Source organism: Varroa destructor, unplaced genomic scaffold, assembly GCF_002443255.2.
Source record: "Varroa destructor unplaced genomic scaffold, Vdes_3.0 BEIS01000007.1, whole genome shotgun sequence".
Taxonomy (NCBI): Eukaryota; Metazoa; Arthropoda; class Arachnida; order Mesostigmata; family Varroidae; genus Varroa; species Varroa destructor.
In genome coordinates, this window is record NW_019211460.1 from 39,255,236 (window position 1) to 39,278,899 (window position 23,664).

Consider the following 23,664-nt stretch of genomic DNA (forward strand, 5'->3'; position numbering starts at 1 on the left):
TTTATATATATATATATATATATATATATATATAACATATAATTTTACTCGCAATAAATTATGGGATATAGTATCCATCGAAGTACATACCAGATTCAAGGCTTCAAAGGTTGGTGGGTAGACGATTGGCATGTCGTTTGTGGTGTTAATAGACGGCGTAGATACATTTGTACCGGCGCTAAAAAGATTGGAAAGAATACTGATTATAATTATGATTGATATTTGTAGATGCGGTATGAGGATGCTCTCCAAATGACCCTATAATATTCATAGTGTTGAGGTACTTAAAATATCTTTTAATAGAATTGTTTAAAATTTATTACGGGAAGGGTAGGTGGTCCATGTGGGTAAAGTCGTTTGAACCACGCATCAGTGGCGGTAGTAATGCTAGCATTGAGTCTCAATTTATAATAAATAACACATCCTTATCAAAGCTGATCATTCACAAGCCACTGTCAACTTTTTTCCGTTGACATATAAATTGCAAGGGTAGTAAAAATAAAGGAGAATATGCGATTCAATAAAACAATCAGGAAGTCCTGTGATTATTTTGCAGTGTACTGCTTACCTTGATCCTATATAAACAAGATTTCCTTCTAATACTCGTTTGCGGATAGGTTCAACTAACTGATTCTCATACAAGGTTTTTAGAAGAAGGAAAGTATTTCCTCCGCCGATAAAGATGCACTGGGCCTTATTTACAGCTTCGACCGGTGAAGGGAACGTATGAATACCTTCAGCGATAGATTAGGCATCATAAAAAATAAATTAGACAAAGACATCATTAATTAAAAAATATATATACGAAAAATGTCTGTAACAAAAACTTGCGATTCAAGAATGATGTAACAATTACCCAATGTGTAATCCGTTGAATAAAGCCAAAACAATCCGTTTTTTAATATAAAACTATAATACTTTATTAAAAATTAAGATTTTCATCACTGCTATAATATCGTAGCCTCTTATTGTAAACTTTCCATATCAAATTCCATTGTGGAACAAATCCATATCAAAATCCATATCAAAATTCGATTGTGGAACTATTCGCAGGTGAACGTCAATTACGCATTATAGAAATGTAATAAAACAGAACTTTAGAGAAAGGTTACACAGAAGCGTTGATTATGGTTCAAATAGTTTTTTTTTAGATTTATTTTATTTACGTTTGCTGCAACATATGCATGCAGTAAATGTGAGCAAATCTTGACATCTTGACTGACTATTGAGTTCAAAATGACCAATGTAACCTTGGTATAGCATCATGAATCATAGCCAGGGAAGCATGTTTACAATCAGCGCGTCGATTGAGCTACCGATCTTTTCGCTCGCTATGATCATCTAGTTCAATAGCGAACCGTCCAGCTTAGAGTCTTCTACCTACATACAATAATAATTCGAAGTGTAAAGACTAGCAACTTTCACGCTGTTACACCCAAAAAAATGTGAGAAACGGCTTCTTCATTCAATCCCTCAGCGTGGCCTTTTTCGGTGGACGTTCCTTCGCCCCGAGATGCCGAACACTTATACCAAAAATGCGATTATACTCACCTAGTTTCAAATAGAAGTACAAAGAAAAACCGGAGACAGAAACTTGAAATACATCGCTATTATGTAAAATAACGAAAAGTTGGCAATTTACAAAGTTAAAAAGAAAAGTTATTTATCTATGTGCATGTACCTTTAACCGAGAATCCCATCGGCTCAACCGCTTCCCGAACCGTTGTTGTATAATCCTCATAGTCACATCGGGCATATGGAACAAAAAGTATCTCTGATACTTCATGCTTCCCTAAGAATGCCTTTATCATATCCTGCATTAGGTAGTTGAAATCGTTAGTTTTAGATCAAAGACATGAATGTAAGGTCCGAAAAATAAAAGTAAATAACTATGAAGTGGTCAGTGATGAATCATTAAAAGATCTCTTTAAAGTTAATGTATCTTTATGTAAAGTTGTTTGTTCAGAACTATTGTTTGATTATAAAATCATAATACCAGCCTTAGCATAACTGAGGTATGATGTCCCATATGTTGTCGAGTTCGAGAGAAGAAGAAGTTTACGGTTCATCTGGAAAAATTTAATTGGTTATGAGCTGAATAGAAATTTGAATAAAAAGTTTCAAAAACATTTTTAAGACGACCGTGGCGGACGTTAGGGCGCGGTAAAAACTGTCAAATAATCCCAGTGCAACTCCGGAATGAACAATAAACGCAGGCTTTTGTGGTTGTGTTTATCCGTACGTTAGCAGCCAGCCCAGAGTGTTTAATCTATAAAATTTCCACATAAGTTTTCCACAAAGACACATAACTCAGTGTTAATTCAACAAATCATTTCACAGCAGATATTGTGTTTCAGGTTGCAGACTGTTGTCGGAGTTGTTTTTAGGGCCTTGTGTTTTACATAGGTCCGTAGGAAAAAGATCAAGAAGGAGTCAAACGTCAAAACCTGGCCGGCCACTCAAATGCACTGCCGCGCGTCGGGATCAGTTGGCACATGAATCAAGCAAAATGATTGTTTACTTTGTGTTCCGCTTTGTGGAGACGTACCCCCACTTCGTTGAAACCAAAAATTATTTTCATCCAGTATCTTCACTTTAAACCACAAAAAGTATGCAGCGTATCACAGTAGAGTTCATAATTGATTATTGCTGCCGTCTCATAAACGTTTTCCAAGTACAAAATGTTTCGTACAATCGTCTGCTCAGAAATTCGTACCACACAGTAATTTCTGAAATTGTAAATTGGTTGTTCACTCGTAAATGTCTTGCGAATATTTTATTTATTTATAGCCGCATCTAGCTAAAAATAAGCTTTATTAAAAAATATGATGTAATCAAAGAAACCGCTGGCACATGCATTACCCTTCAACACGTGATCAGCGAATAAATATTATGACGATGGACTTTTGATGGTTTGTTTGGAACCGTTCAGACGCTTAATGGCCAAATAGGTTGTACTATGTAGGGTCAAAGGTGTAATTCTAGATTAAAATTAACCGCAGAGTCCTTGTTGGAAATAGCCTGTACGCCTTTTGAATTAATTTCGGTTCTAACTCAATCGAAGACCATAATTTAGATTATATACCAATTATGAAATTATCACACTGAGGTATACTCTTATTAATTGAAATCTGTTCTTCAGCAAAAAAAGCGAAAATATGATCAATAGCGATAACTGGTAATCAATTAGGTAACGCATATCTAAACTATGTTAACAACGAACGTATGACCCGACAAATCTGCGAGCACAATACAAACGTGATAGCCTTTCGAAATTCCCACTGTTATTTATCAACTTCGGCATTCCGTTAAATAAAGTGACAGGTTATTATTATTATTACCATTATCAAAGGATGAGTTAAATACCAAAGGACCTAAGCTGCCAGAAACGAAAGGGACGTTAATTACAACAATGAAAAAAAAAATCCGCAGCCCTAAAGGTAGTCAGTTAAAATAATATATTTCTCACTGGTACCTTTTCGATAGGCCACAAATGTATAACCTTATAAGCAAAACTTATAAAAAGCACGCGCACTACGCTTAAAAATGATATTTATGGAGGACGAACTGCGAGTTTTGTTGACACGTGTATCGCTTTTCGAAGGCGTTCGCTTGGACGCCCGAAATTAAGTCTATCTGGGACAGATAATAATCGAAGCGAAATGCCGGGATGTCAGCTAAACGGATGATGATAATGATCTATCCACAACAACGGTCGAAGTAGCCAGGAGGAATCACGCGGTCTTTTTGTCGCGGGCGGCTGGACCTATGTGGAAAGGGTTACCCTCTCCCAATAAGCAGCGCACACGAATACAGCTAGAGCCCAACTATTCTCAATCACAAAGCAGCGCCCAATGGCACAGCTGCAATTATCATTGAGAGTATTACGATTTAAAATCACGCCAGTGACTTATGTTTCAAGGTCTTTCACAATAAGCTGAAATGTGCAAGGATGGTCTAAGCCTCGTCACCACGACGCAAACTATGTTTCAGGTGTGACGAAATAAAACAAGGACTTTTTCTTTTCTCTCTTCTTCGAGGACTATTTGAATTCATTCGGGGTTGCATCATTATTGCCCTCTTGCTCTTTAGACGGCGATTGTTATTGAAACAAATCTAAACTGAGCCGTTACTGTGTCCGTGCGACGCACGAAAGGTTACTAGACTGGCAAGTATGAAGGTCTTCCGCTCATCATGTATCTGTTATAATAGGATTGGATTACTTTTGGTAGCAACACTTATAGTGCATTGTAGAAAACTGAGTGTCTGGATGTCAACAGTCACCCGAGCATTATGAAGAACGAAGACGTGCGGTACGAACGGGTGTCACACGTATATATATTCATAGCTATTTGTTGCACTTCGATAATATTCTATGACGGTATTCATTCGGGGTCCTTGTGACGGATACAGGTGTGCCTATATACACCTCCGAGGTGCGCGCGAATATTACGTTTACATCCTCGCACACAGTGCTTATAGGAGTTCCACGAAGCGGAACTGATGGGTGGATATTTTTGTTAGTACCGCGAAGCGGTTTGGTAAAACGTTTACGTCGATTTGTTGTCAATCCCTTGTTTACTCAACCTTCGGTGACTACAGCTGCTAGTATAACCGGCAGTCAAAGCAAATCAGAGTGTACTTATCCATACATATACTCGCTGGTCATGTACAATTATCGTGTTACCCCATAAACATCTGTGTCTAATAACGCAACCGACATGGAAAACTCCGCTGTGGCCAGAGTACGACGATCGTTGACATTTCTAAATGCCCCAGATCGAGGAGGCCCTTTGCCTATCGTAATCACGCTAATAACAAGGGCGAATGTCAACGGTTTAGTCAGACATGGAATAATTATATGAAAATCAAGCATCTAGTAATTTTCGAATATTTATTTACCTGCTAGTTTAAGCCAAGTTCATATATGTACGGGTAGAAAGCCTGTAATCAGTTACTCTAAATTCTACGGTGTGGATCCTTAACACATTATTACTACAGCCGGCTACCGACAATCAATCAGATATAATGATCATGGTAGCTTCTTCCATTTAATCTTTAAGAATGAACCCGGTTCTAGTCATGAAAAATATACACGATGTACATACAACATGTAGAAAGTAAGTTGACAACCGGATATGTAGGTTAATTCATACCTGTATGAAGTGTACGTGACATGAGAGCTTTTCAACTTCCCGCAATATTTGTGACGGACACAAATGAATTTGGCAACGCAGCTGGCCTTCATAGATGTATGTCAAGTTCTCCTCATATATTTGTAGCGCTGGTGGTACCAAAGGTAAACGGCAGCGGTAAATATACAAATTCGACCTTAATTCCTGTGTGGCGCTTCTACTGGGAACAGTATATTCTACAGATTGACTCCAACAAGTTGGGCTGATATGCAGAGTACTCAAGTTCCACGAACTGAGGAAATCAATAGAAATTCGAAGAATATCCCTTTCACTGCGCAGGTATAAAAAGGTCAATTTTCGTGTCGTCTCCAAGTACGCTGCAGTTCGCAGATGTTCCGTTAGGATTTACGTGAGCTCAGTACTTTCTGTCGAGTCAATGGCTACGAGAGAACAGATCAACCATTGTATGATACTTCTGCTCGTTGGCGAAAGTGGCCGTCTGCAGCAGCCGCAAATTTTATCATGATATTTAAGTAATAAAGCAAGCTACCTGACCTAACCTACTCAATTTGGTGCGGAGTCCAAAAAAACTTGTTTGGCTTCGTATTGTCGAAGGAGTGACATCTTTAGCGTAATACTAGCAAGATGCACGGACATGTTCTATGCTGCAAAGGACAAACAAACCGTATGTTAAAGTAACCAGATAGTACTAATGGCCGTACGAAGACAGGTGAGTTGGCCGTTAAAGGAGATTCAAAAGTTTCGCGCTTTAGATTATGAAGATGCTTGAGCTGTTGGTGGACGCTCTAGAGCCTGATTGATTGTCTAGCTGCTACGCAATAAATCCACTGGTTGAATAATTAAATTTAATAGCGATTGTTGACATCGTAGTTAAATGAACGCATATGATTTTTTACCTTATGCATAGGGTTTTAGTGCGGTAGGACGCATGGCCACCAAAGATACAACCTGTAGTATTGGCGCTATTTGTTTCCGCTGTATTGATTATAGATCAATATCACCTATAACTGCTGCAGATTATTATAATATCTATTTGAAAAGTGAAAATGCAGATCTTTGTATCTGATGGATAAACACGTTGGTTGTCATGCTGCAGAATCTCTAGTCGAACGCGGTCCTTCTGTCGAAAATTTTAGATATATATATATATATATGTATATATACATTGGAAGTCAGCTTGTGCCAGCCAGCAACAGTAGACTGCTGTGATTTGTTAACCTTTTGTGAACTTACAGATGAGTAACAATGACAAATAAGGTAGCTAATTGCAATTAATCCCAATCAGATGAAGATTCGATGTCTTTTGTTCTTCGCAGCCGATTTGCTACGTTAACTTTCACTCACTGGATCTGGCAGCCGTCCTGATCTGGAACGAAATTTCACGATAATAAGCTCGAGCCCTGTTTAGTATAAAGAACTGGCCACATAATGCAAACTTACTAATTACTTAATACTAGTGGGGAATGTTGCGGGGACATAATTTGTGTTAATAAGTATCACAGTTCAGGCTCACAGTGGTACTAAGAGCCAGCTTATGGGTTTCAACTCTCAGTATTACTACTTAAATTTACATCTGATCTACCTCCTCGTTGTTTATCTGATCGATGTTGAATATCGGCGTCCCTGTACATGCGGGACGTAGCTGAGACCCGTTGCCGTCTTTCCTGGGCTACCGAATTGATTCGACGGGTACCTTTTTCGATATCGCCTTCTCCACTCGCCACGAAATTATTGTGCTCCACTGGGGGAAAGTTTACCGCCGCCGGGGACACCGGCTCCGAGTATGACGCTCGCAGCTGTCGAGATCCGACGGCACGCGTCATCGAATCAGTGCTCTTCGGTGACCGCCGTGGAAATCCCGGAGGGGCCGTATCATTTCGTCTGATCAATGATGAATAAAGGTAAAGGTACAGTTCTTATCCTGATAGGAAATTATTTTTCATCGAGATGTCATTCTCGCATCCTTTATGAGATGTGTGCAATTCGAAATCTCAAAGTTACTCTTATATAATCCTCATAAATGATTTAGTATCTGGCTCTAGTTAACAACCCAAACTTGGATGGGTAGGATTGCCTTAGGATAACATTAAACATACCCTTATTAAAAACAGAGTATGTACTTAGGGGCTTTATATCATAGCGAGAGACTATCTATAAAAAAAAATATATTTTTTTATGTGCAATTAGATAGTCTTAAGAGAAGTTTTTATTTCTTAGACCGTTCTGTTCGTAACTTGAGTTGAAGGCCACTGTTTCTTCTCTAGTTCAGTTAACAAAATTCATAGGTTTTATGATAGTCAATTCCTTACTTATTATTATATAGCCTACAGATGTATGGTAATGCCAAGACATGGTAAATCTTGCTACAGCTTAACTTCGACGAGACTGGCGACGTCGTCATACAAATCGTTAAGACGTCCAGAAAACACTAGGTCGAAAAACTTATCAGATTCTATTGATTTCAGATAAAAACTACTTTCAATACGACGAAGTGTTGACAAAACATGAAAAATTTGAGTGAAGGCTCGTGAGTAGGTAACAACTATTAGTTTTTTTCAGAATGCCAGATACCAAGCGATTCGTCGCCCCTTCGTTTAGAACTTCAATGAGCTGAGAAAAAAACATAGCCAAAGGATGAAAATGGCTAGATAACTTAGGCGATATTAATTTTTAACGTTTGAACTATACTTTTTTTTTCTATATTACAAAAACTATATTTTATAGTATTTGGTCTTGATTATTTCCCAAAAATGTAACTTCATGAATGTTAACAATTTACTCAGACCGTCACGGTCAAGTTATTATTTCTTTATCGTAAATCCTAGATCAAACAGTATTGTTTACTATAGTAGACTATAATGCTCATTTAGATAGGACAGACTTAAACGTTTCGTCGCAAGCTAAGCGTTTAGTAAATCATTGAGAGTACCTGTCAGTCTTTAGTTCATAGTTCCATAACTATGCATTTGCATTACGGCTCCAGTGTATCACTACTGTTGCTAGATGTTCTACTTCCGTTATGGGCCATACGTTCGAGATTAAAGCCCTACGTCTAAGTACAAAGTGGTTCACGTAAGTTGACCATATAAAGTAATAACACGGGGAAAGATGACTATATTATAAATGAAAACTATATTTTTTTGGGAAACTTATTTCTTTAACTGCTTTGTGAACTCCTAATCTTTATGTCTCAAAACCCTTCAGAGGTATAAAATGTAGAAATTCAGACGGCTTGTGTGCAACTTTGTATGCTATGCGATGGTTGGAGTTCTGCCGAAAATTGTCGCTACTTACGGTTGTCCATCGTCACCTTCCTCATTGAGGGGTGTCATATGGTTAAGTTCCCACATGCTTTCGCTAGACCCCAGTGGTCTCAAGCCAAGAACACTTTCGGGTCTGTATGGATTTGTATTCAAATGTTTAAGCACTGTGTCCCTTCCACTCGATAAGTCTTGGATTTCTTGCTCGTAGATCCGGTACAAGTCATTGAGTTCCTTGACTGCTTGGACTGGAAGTATTCAGAGTTCGATTACTTTTGCTTATTTTCGCTATCAACTAGAGTGATCTTAATCTTAACTAGTTCTATACTTTTTATCTAACTATTATTTTTATTCATGGTGTGTCTGTAGAGGACGACTAGCTACAAGTAGCACGCTAGACCACTGTATAAACGTGCAAAAACTTCTCATGATTATTAGTTTCGTATTTAGCTTTTCTATGTGGCTTCAGGTTGGGCAGTGTCATCAATAATATGTGTAATATCGCTGACTGAAAGGTATAGGCTTCCAGTAATCTCATCATCAATTTTAGACCGTTCATAGAGCTGTTGTAGATACTAAAAGGTCGGTCAATCAAGCTTTCAAAAGTCTTCCCTAGCGACGTAGTGCTTTTTGAAAATATAGCACTCGATCACTTACTATTCAGATCATAGCGGTTAGTAATGCCCCCTGTTTCATACGTCTATGCTCTTTCACACAACCGTTCGCTTGCGCTGAATGGTTCCGAACTACCGACACGTAATGCTATGCAACTCTGACTGCTGACGGACCGTCTGCATCATTTACCGCCGTCGCCACCACATGAATATCCAATATCCAACCAGAGTTGTACATTGGGGTCTTGCTCTATGAATGTATCGAGTGACTGAAGTAATTATTCTAGGTAATTCCTATGTTGATACATGCGCATTTTTTAATCATTACCCTAATTATGCTTTCGGCATCGTGCAGTGAGCACGTAAAGGATACTGTACACTAAAATGTACACTACCCTATCCATAAACGGTACAGGGATTATCGTCATTACGACTCGGAGAGATAGAATTTCGACGGCGAAACTAAGAATTGCCTGTTCCAGCTCCTCTAAACGTTGCAAGCCATACAACGAAGTAATTACCAAAAAAGGATATAATGACTGTGGAGTGTTGTTGTGAGGGCTCTGCTCGAAACTAACCCGCCTTCGCTCGTTTTCGCTTGACCCCCTGTGAAATATCTTCGATGAGTTGCTTCTGTTTGATGATTATTTCGTCAGACAATAGTCTCTGTCGGTCATAGCGCACGATCATAAGGTCACGCTGGCGTAGTTCGTGTTCCCTGATCAACTGGTCCGTTTGCATCTCAATCTTTTCCACTTCCAGCTTATGGCACTGCAAAAGAAACGTTCGAACATAAACCTAAATATACTACGCAAAAACTGATCTTGCCACTATATATATGCTTAAATAAAAGGTCATATATGCGACACTGGCAGATACGTTATCGTTAATATTCATAATGTAATAATATTATGAAACTTGCCTTCGCAATCTATGTGAACTAATCAATCCTTTAGAAAAATCTATATTTTTTCCGTAAAATAGAAATAAAAACATGCAGATTATCATGTTTATGGTTGTGTTCAGAAACAAAGGTAGTTTGTTAATTTGTTTAACTATAACTGGTATACATGTAAGCGGTGACCTATATTATATAGAGAAACATTTCACCCTCAGAAACCTGCAGCGTACCGATTAAGTAATCTTTACAAACGTTATTAATCATTTTAAATATACATATTCAGTTTGTTCATTTCCCAGCCAAGCGTGGGGGAGCTTTTGATAGATAGCTATTGCCTAGCGTTAGCGATACATGAGGATTGATGACGAGGTTTGTAGCTAGACTGCATCGTGTGCCTTACACAACAGGCCCCGTGTGCTATACAGCATTCCGCCCTTACAGCTCGCTGTCCTGCTGCTAGCCATGGTATGAACTATCACATGCCAATCGTTCATATCGAGAGGTCGAAACAACAGACATCGACATGCTCAATATACGCAATTGCATTAACTCTGTCTATCTGTATAGATGTTCGCGCGTGCATCAAGACAATTACGCAGGCCTTATGTGTCAAAAACAATCAGCCATACTTGAAAAACAAATGCCCTTACTTCAACTTAGATGGAGGTAACAAGCCTGCGATCGCGGAAAACCGTAATAGCATCAATGACAGTCAACCCTCATTCTTACGCAGCCGCGATCGCCAAGCCCAATCTTGATGAAGTCATACCGTAGGCTATCTCCGCCGCATTTTGTTCAGACACATGTGGCGTTCAGCAAATGAAAATCTAGAGCACCCTGTAGGATATGGCGGAGCCTATGTACTGTAAAACGCGTGACTCTTATGTCTGTTAGTTCTATTCGCCTTTCGCCAGGGTCAATTGGTCAGCGTTTCTGCGCTATAGAAGTCCATCTGGATCTTTGCCGTCTTCTTCTTGCATATGCTGATAAACGTTCAATAAGGACGGGTGGAAGGAAATTCGAATATGATCCTCTACAAGTAACGATTTGTCGTCGAGAAGGTACACGTATCCGTTTAATGATTACCGACGCAATCTCATGTGGCGCCGGTTATATTTCGTCGACAAAAAATGCTCCTACACCACTTGGGTTTCGTGGAAAGTTATCGGGTCTGCTAATAGAGGCAACGCCGTTCATAAAAAATGCTTACCTTTACCACCCGTGCTGCTCCAGTTGATTGGATAAACGGTTTACATTAAGCCACTCCACCATCTATTCTAGTTAAATTGTTTTCAAAATAAGCTGCATCTGATGGTCAGAAGTACAGGTATTTCAGTGGGCTTTATATGGTGTAAACTTTGCTAAAGTCCTGTTTTGGAGCGCCTTAACAAAGGTCCATTAAAAGCTCTCGAATACGGAGTAAAACACTTGTTTTGGCCAACGGCAGATACGGTCCATTTGCTAAAGTAGTATACAGCAAGCCGTAAGGGTGAGGCACCCTACCCAATATACACGCTTTTCAGTCAGACACGTGAACAAGCTTCAAAAGCCTCGTAAAAAGCCGTATGATCAAACGGGTAAGAAGCTTGTAGCGGCACCTTTTCCTTGCGATCACCTTGCACAAGTATACATCTTGCGGATTCCCCTGACGAATGATGCTTGGGAAGGCATTACTCCAGTTCGTTTTCTGGTGTCCATACTGTAAACAGCTAATGTGTGTATTGGCAAACTTCAGACTCAGCAAGTTTAGCCGAAATCAGTCGCCAATTTCGAATAACAACGAACGTCCGTTAGTATAATATATAAACAAATAGCACTAAGAGTATTGCTTTCGAGCACGTTTTCTATGCGACATCGTATGACTAAGACTAGGATAAAGTGATCTTATCATATTTCTATAGAGCAGTACGAATCAGTTATACAAAAGATCAATCTAAAGTTCTTGTAGTACCTATATGAAGATGCGATGTCGTTCGAAAGAAATAACCCTATTGGGATAAAAAATTAGCACCGATCGACAGGTAAAAATTCATATACTTTATCCTGAATTTCCAGCTTTCCGTAATCGTTCTTATTTTTTTTTGAGAGACAATTTTTCAGGGTCTTACGTATAAGTAAGTTGGTGCTGTGCTATTGTTATATTCGCAAAACCGCGATTTTTACCTGTGTAAGTAATCGTAGAAGTTCCCGCTGATCTTCAGTGGTAACTACATGGGGTAGTTTTTCGGTGAGCTCATAAGTCTTGTCTCTTGCATCTTCGAACTCTTTTTCGATATCTTCACGTAATTGAAGGAAACGTTGCTGTTCGCCTTGAATAAATTCGACGTCCTCCCACGCCTGTTTCACATAATCGGGCTCGTCTTCTACTGCAAGGCATTAATGTCCTTCGTTGTTATTCCACCTAGTAGCGGTGACTTTTACGAATACTTTGTGTGCTTCGGTGCTAGCCTACTTGGTTACGTATTTTCCTGCTTACCCTAGAGGAAAAGCTGTTATCTAGGTTCGAATCGTAGTATGAATGCACTTCGTCGAGCCGGGCGTCTCATGGAGTGGCCGACGGCGATACCGTACGTAAAACATGTTCGCTTAGTCAAAGGTTCTATGGAAACGGTGTTGACTCTATTTCTACTATATTTGATTTTTTATATATAATATTTTGATTTTTTACCCGGCTCGCCACCTTCCTCCGTCTTTAGTTTCTCCGTCTCCCATTGATTGATGACGATACTAAGCTTCTCCAAATCGGTGCTTAACGCCAGTAGACAATTGTCCACTTCCATCATCTTTGATCGAACCATCATCTGTTTGTTAAACGATTCGACGAGCTGTTGCCTTAGCTTGTTTAACTCTGCTGGATTCTTTACGTTTTCCTCTTCAACTTTCTTGTTCATTGCTGCAACGTAGATATTAGGTTGACAGGCGTTAATTTCATACGTTAAAGTGACGCAATTATATAACGGTTCACGGCATACAGGTAGAGATGCTTATTGAAATCCTCGATCCGATATTTAGGTCTTTAGTAGGCGAATTATAATGAATCTTCGACTATTTCTGTCTCGGGAGTTCTATCTTAGACGATACAGACAGTTCGCTATGCGAGCTTTTTATTCGTTGAAGCTTCGACGATTGTAAGTTTTGTAAGCCGGTATGTTAAGAAAATGCGGCAAGGTTGAAATTAAGTTTAATGAAAGGGAAGGTGAATTATAAAAAAATTCATAACCGTAGTCGAGGTCATCAATCACGGTTTTGGCACTTAAATTTGGTGGATTTTTAAGAGTACCACCTCTCGGTCAGGTTAGTCAGGTAAAAGAAATTGAACAAACAGATAAACATAAATGAACTAACGAGACAATAAGAATATTTAGTAGCCCCATGAATCCTGCCGCGTTGATTGACAACCGTTGGAAACAGTGGTACTTTGGCAGCCAATGTTATTAAGCAGAGGCAAATGAGTTCTATCGCGCGACTGAATTCTGCAAAAACCAAAATGACAGATTTTTTTTACCATACTCGTGCTCCTTTTCAGCTATGCCATCAACTTTGTGATAGAAAAAATTTCCGAAATCCTAACACGAACGAGCAGAATAAACGAGTTATCATTCAAACAACATAGTTTAATTGAATGAATTTTCGATGTTATGTTTCATACAGTAAAATGGTGGTTGATTTATTTGGGTTCGGAGGGCAACATTCAATTTTGTAAATATGCCATATCACCTTCTGGAACATCGTTTGATTCAGTAACATATTAGTTTTCATTTATTTTAATATTTATTACATTAAATCCCTGTAGTTACAGTATCATACAGTCATTAGAAACTATTCACTAGTCCAACACAACTTGCAACCGTATATACATAATAAAGTAGCGCCTAGACAAGTCACAATAATATCGTACATCGAAAAAAAATAGCCTGAATCTTACGATCAGGTGAAAAACCGATCGGAAAAGATAGTTCAGCCACAATCATAGAGAGCTCACGGAATGACATTGAATAGAAAATGTATGAAAACCCCCGACGAGCTTTTTGTGAAAAGGCAAATGGATGATAACATTTGGCTATCTCGTCTATTCACCCCCATTGTCTGCGAGGGCTCAATTTTTAATAATGCGTCTTTTTAGTCAAGCTATTTGCGTTGTGTGGAAACTGTGTTGCCAAGGGATGAATAGCGTTACTGTTTAGTATTTTGTCTAGTTCATTCATATTTACAAGGACGCCTATACTATTCGTGATCCATTACAGGCTCTCGTGGACATCTTGGTACCAGACGTCCTTTCAATGTAAGATTAACAGTGTCAATTTTTTTCAATGTTTGCCGATTGTGACGAGTATATCTACGAAAAACAATAAGCTATAAAATTGTATCTGTATTATTGTGGGTTACCAAAGGATAACTGTAAGTACGGTAATATCGTCGTTTCAGGTACATGATTTATCGCAATTAAGCTACAATGAGGGCCGAAAACATAAAATGAATTGTGTACGAGCAGTGACGGACACATAGACTTCAGCATTACTCAAGCACTGACTTCAGCGGCACCCAGCCAACCCTGTTCATAATCTGCTTTCCCAGGATCTGTAGGTATGTATCTTTCCATCAGGCCTCTGTTTGAGTCCTGACCCCAATCCGAAATTTATTCATAACATATGAAGGGACGGGAAGAGGGGCAAAAACTCAAGCAAGCCAAACCCTAAAGCACAAACGCGTTTTACTCCAGATCAATTGGAGACCATTCTGCAGGAGGGGGACTACATGGGTACTTCATCACTTTTCGTTATGATAGATCTACCCTTACCCTCGATATATATGTTACCGGTTGTTTCCATTCCCTCTCACCCCATTCAACGAGCTCAAGCCGCCCCAACTCTCCTCGTTCAGACAGCCGTTCCGCGACCTAACCATGACGCCTAACCGCGACCATGGTAACATTTTTCAGCACACGTGACATCCACTGTCAATGATGTAATGTCCTGATAATAGGTTATAGCCGAGTCCGCACCTTCGAAGTGTAATAGTTGTGAGTTTGCCGCTATATATATACATATATATATATATATATATATATATAAAACAGCGAATTACGACGACTCTCCCTCTCCTCCTGCCGTCCCCCATCTTACCCGCTGCTGGTGATAGCACGAACGGTACATGCAAACGAGTGACAAAAAAATCGATGTTTTTGTGATATGCGGTTATTACTAGTGCGGCCGTTCGCTTGTACAAATGGTGGTCGACAATATATACAATACAACGCAGCATGTTGTATGAAAGCGAGCCAATTTGAAGGTCTCAGATGTACGTGACGGCATAGCAAAATGAGGCGAAGTTAGGCATAAATCTTTAAATAACTAGACGATTTCCATTAAAGAAAAAATGTAATTGTTTGTGGAAGACATAAAATAAAATTGAATTTCCTTGCACCCTAAAACAATTAAATATTTGCTTTTTTCTCACGTCTTCAGAGAGTGTTACAAACGGTTTTCAGATATACATTTAAGTAGATATTGCCATTTCAGTAAATTCAATTATATTTTCATTAATGCGTAATTTCCGGTGACCATTCTTCCAAAGTGAGAAAACTGAAAATAGATTGATGCAATCTAAACATTTCTTCGCGGTGTCGTAGTGAATACAGGACTTTTCCGACGATTCTGTCGTAGGCTAGGATATGTCATAGGCTAGGTTCGAAAGCGAGTTTAAAGACCTTGCATTACGTGCTAAAAGTCTACCATTTTATAGAATGCCTAACGGCAATATGAGGCGTAAAACTCGAGTTTTGATCCCTCATAAGTATTCTTTGTCCGTCCACTTCTGAAAATATATAAAAAAAAAAAATCGAAGGTTTCATCTATGGTTCTCTTTGCGAAAGCACACATCTGTGACTTAATATGTGATGACGTGTTCGAATCTGCTGTGTAACTGCTTCCATCTTTTTCCCCACTATGAAACCAACAGTAACGACGATTTAACCCTAGTTAATCAGTCCTTTAACAACTGGTTATTTTTACCTTGACCTAATATCAACCCGCACGGGTTTCTCGACCGTTGGCGCTCGAGCACTTTAATCAACCGTATTACCATAGCTGTGCTGTTCAGGCTAATCTCTGTGTAGCCTCTCTGCAGTATAAAGCGTAAGCGACAACACCCTATTCTTTTGATATATCTCTAGTCGATCTAGACGACATCGTACGAATTTGGTGTATATACCCAGTGGCGCAGGATAACAGCTCAAACATCCTGGAGATATCAGAGAGCTTTGGAAACAGCAACTGGCCATCAGGTCTTAGAAGTCATTCGTGAGAAGACTCCTGCATTAAAGGTGTATGGCATATCTAGTATATATAAACATTTCTTACATATGTTCCGTTATCCACACTACCGGATACTTATTTACCATGGCCGTTTGATGTGGGCATCGGTAGAATCTTGACATTGTTCGTCTCGTTTTGGTCGATTTTATCCTGCAGTCTGGTAATTTCAGCTCGCAGCTCTGTGATAATGCCCTGGTACTGGTTTACATGCGTACTTACATCCACCACATTCGATCGAATCTACAGAGGTAAATCAAATCGTGATTTATTAAAAAACTGCATTCGTACACTAAATTACCATACGACAAACTCCTCTATAGTTAGTCCTTTAAAGGCGAATTTTGAGACAAGGACTAGGATCACGATGGTAGAACTCCTAAAATAAAGTTACTAAACTTCCCGGAAAACGTTTGCACCCGATTGTAATTTAGCAGATGTACATAACAGCCCTTGAAGCCCTCAAGATATAAACAAATATCTGGGCCAGTCAAGTTCGCCAATTTCTGTGAAACTGCAAAAATAGCCATCCTAGAGAATATTAGAATCTGATAGGACCGAACTGAAACAAATTATACCAGTGCATCCACTAACTCAAATGGTAATAATGCCCAGACCACTACGCTTCGTATCTCCATCTATTTCAATGTCACAGGCTACTACCGGCGCTAACTGATGGAAATATTGGACGGCTAGGGATTTATCCACGCCGGGTTTATATGAAGCTAGTATTCGCGACTAGTATTGGCTGATGAGGCTGAACGACGCGACGCTAAACGTAAGCGCTATTCCGTAGGTGGGATTGCGTTGACTACTGGAAAGGCGCAAGGGTATTAGGCTAACGGAGAATACAATAGAAATACAGCATTTAATAATAAAGCAAAGGCACGCCATACGAACGTGTTTACAAACAACTAAACGATACTTAATAGGGTTGAGTTTTGTTTATGCGAAAACCACAAAAAGCTCGAATCCTGTTTATTAAATGAGGGAGCTACCATGAACACATCGTGCACATATTGAATTTGACTACGAGGTATAATTCAGCAATTCTGCAAATTATTTGAGTTTCTACGGGTAGCACATCTAGCGGTTATTTTTGACTAAAATTCCTGCACCGGAAAGAAATAGGCCTTCACCCTGTCGAAAAATATGGCCCAATGAATTAAATATTTTAGACCTTATACTATACTTATAATTATGTCATCGTTTGTTTATCGAAATATTCAAAACACTTCGAAATCAATCGTTCGCTACGGTGATAACCCAAAGACAGGTGATTTTAGAAAAGGGTTCAGACCCATTTTCCAAGTAATCCGCGACTTGCATAAGTGCTCGTAGTTGTACGTAAAACTACATTGGAACATGAAGTAAATCGTGACGTCGCAATGTGCACCAAATATGCTTATGTAGAGAACGCCTGTGTGCTTTGCTCTAAAATCCATTTCAGACCAGCCTCACACTTGATATCAACCCAGTTACAATGGTTTCCGATGGAGTAACATCCGGCGGGTTTTCCGCAGCAATAAAAATACTAGCGGTACGAGCCTGCATCTGGTATGTTATATGCCTTTCAAACGTTCTAAATTAACACAATTTTCTACCGAGCACCATTTACAGTCAAGCTGAATTATCATAGAGTCGCCTATAAGGTGGCCAAATTGACTGTTTAATCATATCGTTTGCAGTAAACCAGTAAAAATTTTATAGGAAATACTGTACTGGAAGGATTGGGATGATTGGCTAGAAACTGTGTGTCATCAGTGCAAGCACTGAAATGAGACTTATCCGCAATACGCAGGTAAAGGGACTGTAATAAAGGAACACGTCGCTTTCTTACGTTTTCTTCAATAAATATGTCGCTTCAGTTTGGGCCAAAAAAGCATTGCGTTGAATATATACATATATATAGCGGTGCATATGACAATTTAGGGAAAGCTCGTGGGTTTCCATATAAAAATGAACATTCTGCTTTGCCCGCCGCCCCAGCTAGTAAATTCAATGCAATGACAAGTATAAGGTTATAAGGCAAGAATAGGGTAGCAACAGCGCAACCAGTAGCATTGTGCTAATTTCTGTCTGTTCAAATTCTAGCGTATTATCTACCCCAAGTATGAGCAGATGGTGTGTGATAAGTTGATGATAAACTTATTACCACTAGCGTAATTATGCTTGGGTTTTAGACCAGCCAAGTATTATATTGTTTTAGAAAGAAATCGAGAAAGTGGGACAGAGAATTTAATATGGATCATACCTTATTTGTAATATTTTGTGCCCGATCTGCGTAGATAAGCGTATTACGGCTATCCTCATAGGCAGATGGTACCGGACTAATGTGGGCTACCATAAGCGTTCGACAGTTACCGCCTAAAGCTTCCTTGAGTAACCGGGTCAGTTTTGAATCCCGGAAGTTGACGTGCTTCGCCGATTTCATAGCTAAGGCGTTAATAACATTGCCAAGCGCTAGAAGCGACTTGTTAATATGTGCTCCTTCCTTTAAACGTTTCCCCGTTGCCTGAAATAATTACGATTAATTGACGATAGGAATATTGATATCAAGGACATATTGGCCTAATATACTGTGCTAAGGCATGCGCTCGAAAACCCGCTGATTTTCAATATGAATTGACCTCGTTTTGGCTGGACGCTATGATACGTAGATAGTTAGAATTGCAGAATTAAAATTATACATGAAATAATCCCACAGCACAACAAAACCCAGTTCATCGAGTAGTTTCAATATGATCGATTAACACTTATAATAATGAGATTCGAAATAGGATAGATTAATAAAAAAATATATACAATGAATAGTGTCTTACGCTGTAGAAGCTTACGACTAAGAATCGTTCCGTAGGAGCTATGTATCTTAGCACATAGTGTAAATATCTCTGTATTTTTTCCATATTTTACTTAAAACTTAAACATAGTTATCTTTTTGCTTAGTGAAAATCTATTTTAGAACAAATAAAATCTATAATTATGTTGGAAAGAAAGTATGCATAATCATTTTGAAGACCGAAATCGGAACGGATCAGTGCATCGGAGGGCTTTATATCGATCGGGTTTTCAATGCCGTATATCACGTCTGCCTCACACATTATCTCAAAGCTAATTCTATGTTTATTTATAAACTGTTATTATTATATATGACCTTACGTATATTATCGATACGTAGGCTTCTTCCAGCATTGGTACGGCGCTGAGTCATTGCTATAAAAATTTACTCAATAGCGTGAATCCATGCTTTTGTAATAAGCTGCTGATCCCCTTATGGAACTCTTGTCTTACTTACAGCTTCATTCTTCGACCTGTTTTTGCGGCAGTTGATTCTCGTAAAATCTCATTGTGTTTATATCACAGGTAGCCAACGGGAAAGCCAGCGATACCAAGGACACGTCGGGCAGCGGTATCGGTTATGCTATGCAAATCAATAAAATCGCGTGAACGATGCGAATAGGATTCGTGTGTCTTTGGCAATTGGGCCCCGTTGCATAGCCTAGGCAAAAATCAACGAATACTCTCATTTCGCTAAAAGCCATACCGTATGACAACGTGGCTGGATTTAGAAAGAAACGTCCTAGATTCTACCGATTTCATTTACGGATTCACTTACGATTAGTAGACATTTTATTCGTCTTTTACTAAACAAGATCGATAAAAGCATGCGCTTTTTTTCTGATAACCCTTAACTTCGAACGAACCACATTTTGCGTTGACCTTCATAACGGCCTCACCTCGCTGAAGCATTCAGTGGTCTGACGTTTGCAAAGAGTTAGTAGTAGTAAAGTGCGATTGTATTATTGCTGTTTTGATCTGTTAGTTTAGTCTTCACTTTTATATATAGACCTATTCGGTATATTATTATATTCACGGTTTATATGTCACCTTTTCGAATGCAATAGATATAATTGCAAATCAGCCAAGTCACGAGAAGTGCCGTTTCGAAGCTCGAACTTAGATATAATTGCAAATCAGCCAAGTCACGAGAAGTGCCGTTTCGAAGCTCGAACTTCGAGCTTCTTTCCTGCGACTTTAAGGCTGAATGCTACTTGAATTCTTTTATACGCCGACATCCTATTGACTTTCTTTTTCACCCTCGAGAGTCCGCTTTGTTTTTATTTTCGTTTACAATCGCTACTATTACGATCATCATCTGCATCCAGTACACGATATCGATCTATAACTCGATAATCCACTTAGGTAAATGTCGGCCTTTTGCACCTGAGATGTCTTTATATTAGTCAAAGTGTAATGCTACACGACGACGAGCCCTGATGGCCTCTAGAATGGTAGAACTGCTGTTACTGCAACATCATTACTCACTTAATCAACGTTCTTCTTTTTATAAGAACCGAACGTTTGTTGTCCTTGTCGTACTGACTAAAGGCGCTCCAATTAATTAGAAATAAAATAAGGCCTATCCTACATAGCTATAGGTATGCTGGGCCAATGGCATTTGGCAGCCATGTACAAACGAATGTTTGTAGATCGTCCGGAGAGAATAGGTTCAGGACAAGTCTATTTGTGTATTGTTACTCCAACCTAGGACAGATGCGGTAATCAAGACAAGAGCCTCAACATCAACGCCCATTTGATCAGTACCCTACAGTTATCGGGATGTAAAGTCGTATTTTCGATGGAGGTGATAGCAACAATGGCTAATCAGCTAAGCTTGCCAGTTGCTTTTTCTCACTTAAATACGTGCGGAACGCTGTGTACTGATGTGTGCGTATGTCAGACAACAGCCACCACTAAAAACCTGAGATCATTTTTGGGTACGTGCACCCCCTTTTGTATCGATCCTAATTTTTCCTATTTTACTTGACTCGGATCGTTAAATACATTTAAAGCTCTTTCAAAAATCACGCAGTGGTCCAGTTGTAACGGCAAATTGTCGAACCAAAATGGTTACAGTCGCTATTCAATCGGAACTTTACCGCTAAAAAATGAGACAGCGATCATATATTTGTATCAAGAACAGACAGCCCATTTCTAATATAGTATAGAGAAAGCCAACCAGCATATTATTTAAAATCATTACTTATAGTGAGTAGAGACGTGTGGTTCAGATTTGTTCAAGCTTATTTGTAGAGCAGAATTATATATAATGATATGGACACGTAGAGAGGTCATGGCTAAGTATTCGGTATATTTCACATCCGGTGTTACTTGACCGGGTCTCAACTGGTGGTTGGCCAGTGTCAGCTTTAACCCGTCGTGATGATTCCGTAATTCTTCAGAGTTCATCAATCACTACCATGTAAGGCCTAAGCAGCAAGTCTTCGATCGCTGTGCTGACATCGGCAGTCAGCCAGTCAACCTCGTTTGGGGAAAGCGCATCAAACTCAGCAGCAGCGCCGTATCTGGAATTGGGTCTCCAGAATAGTCAATTCGTCGCTCTCTTTTTGCGTGAATAGTGCGGGGCTCCACCCGCGTCGCTCCATCCCTCATCAATGAAACTCCGGCTGGCAGCCACCAGCAAACGAGATAGCGTACTAGTGCCACCCAAATGCAAAATGATACACCGTTGTCCTCAATTCTGATTTAAACGCTTTCGACGAACGACGAAATCGCTAGGTGGCTCTGACAATCGTTGCAGACCCCACCCAATAATCTTTCATTAATGTGAAACTCGCCCGACTCGTAGCTAACTTCCTGCGGTGTTAAATATTGAGATGTTATAGAGACCAGGTCCTGTATATATGGGATGCTTGTGTTTGGCACTAATTACAGCCGTACGAACTAACTGGCTTATGATAAGTAAACAAACGAGCGGCTTACTATACATCATAGAATAGAATACGTTTATATTTATACTATATCACTGAAATTCAGTGAAAGGATTGAACTATCACTTGTTCCAAATATTATAACCCAATATAGAATAACGTTTTCAGGTTTAAATTTGTCAGTTAAATGTCTCATATGAAACTACAACCTCAGGATTTTAGTGCGAATTGGATACAAGGGGGTTTCCTTCGCTGGGAAGAGTTGTCGAAAAAATATAGAGTATCTAGAAAAGTATACTTGTTTGCTTTTCCTAAAATTCGTAGATAGTTGAACACCAAATAGACGAGTTAACTGAACACTATTTTAGGGCTCTTTCTCGGGTTTTCGTAATGTAAGTAAAAATAGATCGCACTAAGTCGACTGCTTCGGCTGTCGAGACTGAATTATGACGCTATAAGCAGATTGCGACAGAACCTTTACAGGGGAGTATGTAAGTTTGTTAAATGGACCCCAGCAAGACATACTTATAACTTCCACTTCAGTTGACTATTGAGGCACCGACCTCCAGAAATCAACTATACGCTGAAATCGCGCTAGGCTACACAGTCCATACTAAGTGCTAATGATAGCCGTAATATTAGGAAATACGCTATACTAATGATGCTTAAACAAGTTAAAAGGATGCTGGTAAATGACGGGGTTGTACGTCCTACACCCTAGAAGCCTTGCTACCATATAAAATGTTCGTTTTCGGTATTCCCGTTAGGTCTAGTTGGTCATCGAAATCTTATATCTATGAAAATATGTGCGGACGTAAAAGTCGGGACAAAAATAGCACAGAGTTATCGGGTACTGCAATTCAAAACGGTTAGTTGAAGCCTCACAGTATCGTGAAGCACACACATTACGAAAGCCCGGTGCCCGTAGACGTATTATATCGAACTTTAACAATAGCTAATATGATAATTAGATGAAATGCTTACATACAAATAAATAACAGTTCTCCAACATATTTAAAAAATGCATTGCAGAGATCACTTCGTTTATGTACGGGCCTGACCTTACCATAAAGTCGTATTCCCCAGGGTGCTGTTAACAAGTCTCCCTAACTTTGCTCTTAGCTGCGCATGTTCGTTTGTGCCTAAAATCATTTAAGTCATATTTTAAAATGTGCGGATAGTTGACGCTTGGCGTAGACACATCGCACGCTTGCTATGGATACACGGGTTCGACAACCTAAAGTCCTGAATGGCTCTGGGATTGCTTTGCTGCAACTGCTGCAAGCAGCAGGTGGCATCCCGGGATGTTATTTCGCATGTCCGACACCATGGGGCTATTTCGGAATATCTAAAGTGTATTCTTGCATCAGTTATCAAAGCGCCCCAGCGGTGAAGATAGGCCAATGCCACCAAAAAACAAGGTCAATTCGTTACCATGAAAGTCCGTGGAGGGCTTTGTTTTATACGCTAGGTTAACATTCTATCAGAGCTCAAATATAGAGCTACTAGCATACGTGCTTGCCAACGATGGCCATCTGATCTGGTCGGACGGCATACGTCTTCGAAGATGTTTACGCCTGTGGCTTCAGTCCGCCATTATATTCATGAATCCTGCAATGCCATACGGTAATGCTGTACCTGTTGATGTTTCGACCATTCTATGAAAAATATACATGAAAGTACAAGAAAA

At 39.4% G+C, this 23,664-nt stretch overlaps 2 protein-coding genes and 1 long non-coding RNA gene across 18 annotated transcripts in view; 1 reads left to right on the forward strand and 2 right to left on the reverse strand.

Annotated features, from left to right (window-relative positions):
• The window catches only part of LOC111254049 (alpha-aspartyl dipeptidase-like), a 9,815-nt gene extending 6,117 nt beyond the window's left edge, over nt 1-3,698 (reverse strand). The window contains exons 1-6 of one of the 4 annotated variants that reach the window (XM_022814508.2): nt 3,476-3,693; nt 2,549-2,729; nt 2,001-2,069; nt 1,682-1,814; nt 569-734; nt 91-178 (exon numbers count right to left, since the gene is read on the reverse strand). In XM_022814508.2, coding sequence (XP_022670243.1) covers nt 91-178; nt 569-734; nt 1,682-1,814; nt 2,001-2,069; nt 2,549-2,581 — 489 coding nt within the window. In that variant the 5' untranslated portion in view covers nt 2,582-2,729; nt 3,476-3,693. Of the gene's footprint in view, nt 1-90; nt 179-568; nt 735-1,681; nt 1,815-2,000; nt 2,070-2,242; nt 2,440-2,521; nt 2,730-3,475 lie in introns of those variants that run through there. The other 3 variants (XM_086974367.1, XM_022814509.2, XM_022814510.2) reach the window with 3 other exon arrangements.
• A 711-nt stretch (nt 3,699-4,409) lies between these two features.
• Nucleotides 4,410-23,664, reverse strand: part of LOC111254048 (kinesin-like protein KIF19) — a 44,709-nt gene continuing 25,454 nt past the window's right edge. For 3 of the 5 annotated variants that reach the window (XM_086974941.1, XM_022814503.2, XM_022814505.2), the window contains 8 exons: nt 18,497-18,757; nt 16,329-16,485; nt 12,600-12,824; nt 12,095-12,297; nt 9,609-9,801; nt 8,451-8,664; nt 6,739-7,037; nt 4,410-6,522 (listed from right to left, as the gene is read on the reverse strand). In XM_086974941.1, the coding sequence (XP_086831067.1) occupies nt 6,497-6,522; nt 6,739-7,037; nt 8,451-8,664; nt 9,609-9,801; nt 12,095-12,297; nt 12,600-12,824; nt 16,329-16,485; nt 18,497-18,757 (1,578 nt within the window). In that variant the 3' untranslated portion in view covers nt 4,410-6,496. The remainder of the gene's footprint in view (nt 6,523-6,738; nt 7,038-8,450; nt 8,665-9,608; nt 9,802-12,094; nt 12,298-12,599; nt 12,825-16,328; nt 16,486-18,496; nt 18,758-23,664) is intronic. The other 2 variants (XM_086974940.1, XM_086974942.1) reach the window with 2 other exon arrangements.
• On the forward strand, nt 11,793-19,802 carry LOC111254050 (uncharacterized). Of its 9 annotated transcripts, none has more exons than XR_015317139.1 (7): nt 11,793-11,952; nt 14,176-14,213; nt 14,357-14,515; nt 16,402-16,493; nt 16,898-17,020; nt 17,693-17,799; nt 19,540-19,802. It is a non-coding gene; the product is annotated as an uncharacterized LOC111254050 (long non-coding RNA). The 9 variants fall into 9 exon arrangements; XR_015317138.1 differs by having other exon boundaries at nt 16,416-16,493; XR_002674905.2 differs by having other exon boundaries at nt 11,794-11,952; nt 16,416-16,493; nt 19,606-19,799.